Source organism: Phalaenopsis equestris, unplaced genomic scaffold (genome assembly GCF_001263595.1).
Source record: "Phalaenopsis equestris unplaced genomic scaffold, ASM126359v1 Scaffold209375, whole genome shotgun sequence".
Lineage (NCBI taxonomy): Eukaryota > Viridiplantae > Streptophyta > Magnoliopsida > Asparagales > Orchidaceae > Phalaenopsis > Phalaenopsis equestris.
The window spans coordinates 623,234-631,694 of NW_018228544.1; the positions used below are offsets into that span (position 1 = coordinate 623,234).

Sequence of the window (8,461 nt, forward strand, 5' to 3'; positions counted from 1 at the left end):
TAGACTATTTTATTTACTAGGTGCATAGATTCATACTATCAAGAATTACCAAAGGATGAAAATGGGGGAGCACTACTAATACTCTAGTTGATACTAGCAGATGCTCTTCATAATGTGTAGGAATTTGTTAAAATTACCAAGTTTATAATACACGACTTGCTAAAAATCATGCATACTTATGACATTTTGTAGTGGAGACAAATTTGCTTGATTATTATTGAAAAATGAACTCGTTGCATAAGGTACTTATGGTGTTATCGAAGTGTGGCGTAGATTTCCAACCCAACTTGGCAAGAAGTAGTCAAGTGCATCAGCAATAGGATTTTAATTACAGCTCTGATGAAAGTTGTTTTTCCCACACATTATGATATTTTATTTGCTCATTAATACATCATACACACCGTTATATTTTACTGCTTCCATTTTATTAGTATAAAATAACAAAGATTTGCTTTCTCATCAACTTGTAAAGTCCAATTTTGTGGAATGGAAAGTAGAGGTATTGAGGCCGCAACTTCAATAATTTATAGTATCATGATACTTCTAATGATCCTTTGAGGAATCTGATTTTCGGGCTTCTATAAAACTAATATATGATTATTGTATTTAATTTGTTCAATTGAGTATTATGCACATTAATACCGTTTTGTGTGCCTTCCATCCTATAAATTTGAAGTAACACAATTTTTTTAACGTTCATTCAAATGAGTAAGACCCAGTGTAAACAAATAATGGAATCAAGGTGTTTAATCCAAGATTTTTTAGCGTAATTAACATTACTAATCCTCAGATAAATGTATCTCTAGGGCTTCATATACAAGCCAAAATTTCAATGATTAGAGACTAGAATACACAGGCCTTTTTAATGATCAGAATCATCACCCCAATTCACAGTTTAATTAAATTATTTCATGCTAGTTTCCATGCCGGACTTGCAGGAAAAAAAATTGCACAATCATTTCATCAAAAGACCTTTACTTCAAAATTTTCTTGTGTTAAAACTTTGAAAAGCGTTGTAGGATTTTTAGCCGAAGTTAAGGGGGGTGAGAACTTATTTTGATGACGAATACTTGGAATATTTAATTCATGCCTGTTTAAAGCAAAAAACCAGCTACATGCCAGTTTACAGTACTGTTGCGTACCTTTGCCAGCGCACTCTCATATGCTTTTACACACCAATAACTGTTGTGTTAATCATCATTGTACGTCCATTGTTACCATTTCTCTTTAAGGAAGATGAATAGAGACCTAGGAGTGGACATTAGTATCTCGTTTTGTATTGTCATCCTGCTACAGGCCTGGAAGATTAAGGTTGTTGGAGGGACAAAACACCGAGTCTTCATTTGTTATCTCATACTGTTTTTTATATAATATTGATATAGTATACTTTCCAAAATTTCTTATCATTTATGAAATATAAATGAGCATAAATCTTACTTGTACATAGTGCTGAGTGAAAATAAGCATGGGATACAGTGTGCTGCGAACCTAGGTTGATTTATACCTACACATTTACCTTGGTAGGACAAGTTTTTTGGTTTGATGTCGCCATATTGGTTTCACATCTAAACCTTGGTGCTAAGACGAGTTGCTTCAATAGCAAGCCTTTGTCTTTGACAATTTTTTTTCCCCTACAAATAAGGATGAAACAGTATTTTTATGCTCCAACTTGGCTAAAGATGACTGATACTCGGTTCAATTTGAGCTAAACTGTCTCAACTCAAAATCAATTGGTATTGAGGCAAGCCAATTTCAACTGAGCTGGGCTCTACCAGTCGCGGCACACATCCCTACTTACCAGTCAATCCAAATAAAATAAGCGTAGGTACTAATCAAGTTGTACATTTGTCAAGGCAAAGAATGCTATTGAATCAATAAAGAGCTAAGATAATGCGCAGAAAGTGGCTGACGCTGGGCGACACGGGAGTCGCTTCTAGTGCTTGGACTGAACCGGTCTAGGTCTTCTAAGGAGTCATGCGGTCTTCTTGGGCCACTCCTACTTATCCTATCATTATATATTTGCTTTTGAGATGTCTTAGGGTTAGTTTTTTGTCGTGTGTTATTCAGGACAGCCGCCAATTTCTTTGTTTTTTCTTTTAGCGAGTGGTGCTTCGGTTGTATCTCGCTCCCGAGGTGGTGATTATTCTTCTTTTACCCTTCCCTGCCCTTCCCTCAGCGATCAACGTCGCCCTAGTTTGCCACTGCTGCCCAGAACAGCAAGGAATTGTTGTTTTCCAGCAGTTTCTAGTCCCCGCTCAGAACAACAAGGATCTACTGTTTTCTGCAGCTTCCACGCTTCCCTACCTCTGCAGCTTGCTACGAGCACCTGGGACAAAAACTGTCATTGCTGTTCACACTGCTACACACTTCTCCCTTGCAGCCGCCACCTTCCTCCGTGCTGCCATCACCCGGGACAGCCATTGCATGTTGATCTACGTTGCTTGTTTGATGTTCGGAACCTGGAAACAGCCGCCTTGCTATTTTCTGCTTACCAACCGCCTCTTTTCATCACCATGCCACCTTCTCAATCCCAGCCGATCACCACCACCACCCTTAGATCCAACTCTAGTTTGAGTTTGTGTCCTATTTGCTCCTATTTCCTATTTCCATTTATTGGTTGTAATCCCCTAATTGAATTCAGCACTAATATTTAGTTTTACTATTGTTATTTGGTTGAACTCGGGTAAAGAGTACTAAAATATGATGCTTCATGCATACACTTTAAGATATAAATAAGAGCAAGAATATATTTATACAACTTTTATCGTAGAAGCTGCTTTTTATTTGTAATTTTATTAGTAATTCCTGTCGGTCAACTCTGAAGTAAATTCTCAACCAAAATGATGTTCGTCTTCTTGTTTATTTAGAATTAACGCTTGCATTAAGGTCTCTAGTATCCTAGGATCATATACAGAGAGGACAAACTGAAACTGTAAAAATGGAGACTTGGAGCTGGTGACAGTGACAATGAACCATCCATGGTACAAGCTTAACAAGAGCGAAGCTATAACAGTTGCATTATGTCAATCCTACTGAAGCTGGAAATAAAGAGAACAATCTCGGGAATGCTGTTAGGTTACTTGGGGAAACAACCAGAGAAAAACTTTAAGCATTTTGGTTCATGGCTCGCATCAACTTTCTTAGACATCAAGTGAAGAGACGGCAAGTGATTGATATGCAAGAAAAGGAAACACACTAGAAGGGCAATGGAGAAAAGGCATAATCTTAGTAATGGTTGGGTAGCTCAATTCAGCCAGAATTGAGGTTTCTCAACTTTGAAAGGGGTCACTAGGCAATCAGCAGCATCAACCTTACTTGATAAAATTTTTCATGATAGTGCGGCTTTTGATTGGTTGGGTAGTGCATAGTGGGGCCTAAAAAAAGATCCTTCAAGTTCTTGCAAGCATTCCATCGTGATGGATTAGGATTTGGATATGAAGAGGCTGGGACACTTTAGCTGCCAACTTGAATATTTTTGAAGATTAATAAATGGTTGGTTTGGAGGCTATGATTCCACCATCACATTTTTTGCCAAATGAGTTCAAATCTAATGAATTACTATTTAAGGACAATACTTTTTATTTTGAACATGAGAAATGGTTTTCTATTTTCTGGTTACATCTCAATGTTGTTTCTAAAATATATGTTTTTTTGCATGAATATGTTTCAACATCAATACTTATATACCTTCCACACACACACACACACATACTATATATATAGATATAGATATAGACACACACACACACACACACGTAAAATTGTGTTAAACTTTATCCGAATAGTATGGAAAGTTGAGAGATAATTGAGTGGGTTTTTTTTTTTCTTATTGTTATTGTCAGATCTACTTGAGTTTCGCTTATTAGTTTTTATCTACATTAGCTCCACTTTTTGAACTTCAATTGTGTTTGTTTCTCTTTTTTACCATGCTGCCAATATTATCGATGCTTTTGGTTTACATCTGCATTGTGATTGAAGATGTTCATATTAAGTATCCTTTTTTATATTTCTTACTTGCAGAGGGAGCTGGCGGATTATCTTTATTACAGCTTGACCTCTATACCAAATGTGCGGGTCTATGGTCCTGTTCCTTCAGAATTCGTCCATCGTGCCGCTCTTTGTTCCTTCAATGTTAAGAATATTCATCCAACAGATATTGCTACAATTCTCAACGAGGAGGTTTGTGCATTAAAATTTCACTGCACTGCATGGCATCAAATTGGTTTTGTATGCATTTACATGATTTACCTAATCCTTGAAAATAATTTAATTCAGCATGGTGTTGCCATTCGATCGGGCCATCATTGCGCTCAACCATTGCATCGGTACTTTGGAGTTAATGCCAGCGCTCGTGCAAGCCTTTACTTTTACAACACCAAAGAGGAGGTGGATCACTTTATTCAGGCACTTAGAGAGACAATCAACTTTTTCTCCATGTAAGTAGCTACGGTGTCTCTCATCTTTTCAATAATTTCTGCAAACTGTCATGTAAATATTGTAATAATTTTTGCTTTTGGAATGGAAATCTCATCTACCAAAACTTCTCCAGCATTGTGAAAGACAGATACAGTTTACTAAGTGAACTCACAGTACAGTTAAAATCCATGGTAGTAAATCATATGTGGATTGCCCTTCTAAACAAATGTTGCCAAATATAAATTCATTATTTTTTTAATTTTTCATTCAATCATATACATATACTTTAAAAAAAAAACTTAAATTTACAAAAGAAAAACAAACACTTTTAACAAAAAAAAGGGTAGGGGTTGATTATATATCCTTATTTTTTAATATATATTTAGATATATCACTCGTAATTTCTTATGTTCAGAAGTATAAAATGTTGTCAAAACTTATTCATCAAAAAAGTATATCTTACTTCAAACAAGTTTAATGTTAGTGGTATTTTCTGTATGGCATTTATAGATTATATAGTATTATATAGATAATTATTAAGATTTATATATTTGGTAATTTTTTTTATTTTTAATTTGTTTATGTTTTGACTTAAACAAAACATGTACGATGTGGCGTAACATGTTTAATTATTTATAAAAAATGCTCCAAAATAATTTTTAGATGTTTAAAAATAAGTTAATTTGTTTTTAAAAATAAAAAATAAAAAATAAAAATATACATAAAATGTACTAAATGAAGAAGAAGAACAACAAATGTAAGCTTTTATACCCCTAAGTGAGGTTGGCTATATGAATCTTTTTTTCTGTTGGTTGATGTATTTTCATTTAATTCTAATAGATTCAGATCATCTTTTACATAATATACCCAATTCTTTTTAGGTTTATCTCTGTCTTTTTCAATATAAATTGAATATAAGATGTTTACTCTTTTAAATTGGATCATCAGATGATCTATGTTTAATGTGTGACCAAATATGTATTAAATGAACATGTTTTTACAATAAAAATAATAATAAAAAAAAGTAATAAAAAATAATTCCAAACAGGCCATAAACTTTCATATTTAGCTATAACATTCAGATTTTTTAATATCACATCAAAATTAGCATTATTACATTTTTTTTTAGGTGTATATGTTTTCATACATAGGTTTAAAGCATCAAAATGCTATGTATGTGAAATATATAAATACATAAAGAATTGTGTACTGCTCATGTAAAAATTCTTTTTATTTCTCCAGGCCTACAAAGTTAAACGCCAAATACTTTGGACCAGAAAATTGGGGAAACACTTTACACTACAAAGTTAAACACCAATACTTAGGTTGTTAATGATTTAATTTTGATCCAAGTTAGGGTTGGCTCAAAATCGGCTCGAAAAAAGTTTGATCTCAAATTTCAGCTCGTAACTCGACTCATTAAATTTGATCCCATCTCTATCCAAAGCTGAAATTTGAATCAATTTTTGAGGGATTAACGATCTTCGAGCTAAATTCATCACTACTTCCAAGCACAACCTCAGCGCAGACTTCAGATGTAGCTCTATGTGCGGACTCTGTACTCCTACTAATACACCGCCATGTGTGCAATATCAAGCCAACCTAAAAAAAAGATTAATGCAGAACCGACTCCGCAATAACCTCCGCGGTGTTATTTCGGGAAATAACCTCCGCGGTGTTATTTCGGGGTTATTAAATTGAAATATATGAGTTTATCTTCAGTAACCCCTAAATAATCGAGACCCCGAAATAAACTCCATGGTGTTATTTTGGGGTTATTGAAGTAGAATCGCGAAAGTTATTTCGGGGTTTAACTAACTAGAATATAAGAGTTTCTCTTCAATAACCTCGAAATAATCTCTGCAATGTAGCACATGTGGTGGTATATTATTGGAGTCCGCACGTAGAGCTACGTCCGTAGTCCGGACAGAAAAATTTTCCATTTAGGTGAATATATTAGATTTGAAAAACTCCCATACCGTGTGTGCTTTTCCACCTATTGGTACCCATCAATCCCCCATCCACTCTGTTCTTCTTTTCTTCTCTGTTGGAGAGGTTCCACCCTGTCGCATATCTCCGTCCTCTTAAAGAAAGGACCACACTGGAACACTGAATCACTCCTTCCAAACTCAATGCTAGTTGCCCATTTGTACCTTCAATAGCATTTGTCCGCCAATTTTTTTATGTATTCACACATCTAAAGCTCAAAATTTGATATTTACACTTAGTGAACCTCATGAAAAAAAAAAATCATTTTTGAAATGAAGTGATGGCGGTGTCCTTTGAGGGTATGCATGTCATGTAAATATAAAGTTTAGGTGTTAGATTGTACATAAGAATTGTGAAGGGTATTTATGATCCGTTTGGGGCAGCTTATAAGTGCGGGCAACGTTTTCAAAATATGGTCTCATCGTTTGGAATACGTTTTTCGGCAGCTTATCCGAAAACGCGGTTGTGTTTTTAAACTAAATGTAGGCCGCGGGTTGAACCCCTCGGGTCACTCGTGGGCCGCGTTACAAGATAAGCTACTTATCTGGATAAGCACAAGCTGCCCCAACTACACCCTTTTATAAAAAACAGCTTTTCACGTTTCTAAAATACTGATCTGCGGTTGTAGTATGAAAACTAAAATTGCGAAAAAATTATCTGATTTCATTAAAATAAGTAAAAAAATTCACGGAATTAGCTTTGTTCTTGTTTGGGTTGAATTAAAAGGAATTTACATACATACCACCTAATTTCTATGTATTTTCATATCTAACACTTAAATTTTGCTTTTTTTTCTTTTTTACATTTATACCACCAAAATAACTTTTAAAGAGTGCAATACGCATTTCTCATACATCTAGGGGTGTAAACGAACCGAACACGAACGAACAAAGCTTGTGTTCGTGTTCGGTTCGTTTAAAATTTAGTTTGTTTGAAATAAACTCGTGTTCGTTTCTTAACGAACGAGCCGAACACGAACCGAACACGAGCTGTTCGCGAACGACTAGCCAGTTTGACATCCCTAATATTAATATATAAAAATAATATTATATATTAATTATATAACTTATATTATATAAATATACAATATCTATATTAGTATATTACTACTATAGTATATTAATATATTATTATTATTATTTTATTATATATTATAATTTATAAAATTTAATGTTTTAAAATATAATAAATTTTTTATATATAATTATTTAATATTATTTTATATTTCAAACAATAACGATTCGAACACGAACGAACACATCACTGTTCGTGTTTGGTTCGTTTAACTAACCGAACGAAAAAAATTTGTTCGCGTTTGTCTCGTTTACTTATCGAACGAATCGAACATGAACTCATTGACGAACCGAACACGAACTGTTCGCGAACAACGAGCTTTTTTGACGGCCCTGCATACATCGGCAGGTGGTGTGCACTTAAAGATAGAATGAAGACGCCCCAATCAAATTTTTATTGCCCATCTCCATCTATACGTACCATAATATAATTAATAGAGAAAAATTGTACGTACTCTTAGGAAATATTTATACATAAATTTATAATACTTCAATTTATGGATCAGAAAGTCAGCATTAGAAATAAGGTGCCGTGCGTTAGTTGAATCTCTCAATAGCACGCAACTAACCGACCTCATGACCACTATTTCCTGCTTTTGGGACTGCTGATCGGATGATTGGCTCAGAAAGCAGGCTCTGCTAAGGATAATTATTTTATTTTTTGGTGCGAAGTAACTCGTCCGAACTGCCAACATGTCTCCATACACGTCATCGGCAAGTGCTCAACCATCAACCGTCATGTCGCCATACACGTTATTGGATAGAATTTTTTTATATTATTTATTTATAAAACATTTTCTATTTTTTTTGAAGTGAGATATGCATCACTCATTCAACTATTTGAACATAAATTATGTAAAATGCAATTTTTTGTGCAATGAATTCATAGTTTTTTTTTATTTTTTAATGTTTAGAAATATACTACTTTTTATACAATAATAATAATAAAATAAATATACTGCATATATATATATATATATATA

At 34.1% G+C, this 8,461-nt stretch overlaps 1 protein-coding gene across 1 annotated transcript in view; it reads left to right on the forward strand.

The window, feature by feature from the left end:
- The window catches only part of LOC110036653 (cysteine desulfurase 1, chloroplastic), a 30,464-nt gene extending 25,856 nt beyond the window's left edge, over positions 1 to 4,608 (forward strand). The window contains exons 10-11 of the mRNA XM_020741151.1: positions 4,021 to 4,179; positions 4,276 to 4,608. Coding sequence (XP_020596810.1) covers positions 4,021 to 4,179; positions 4,276 to 4,440 — 324 coding nt within the window. The 3' untranslated portion in view covers positions 4,441 to 4,608. The remainder of the gene's footprint in view (positions 1 to 4,020; positions 4,180 to 4,275) is intronic.
- Positions 4,609 to 8,461: the final 3,853 nt, after the last annotated feature.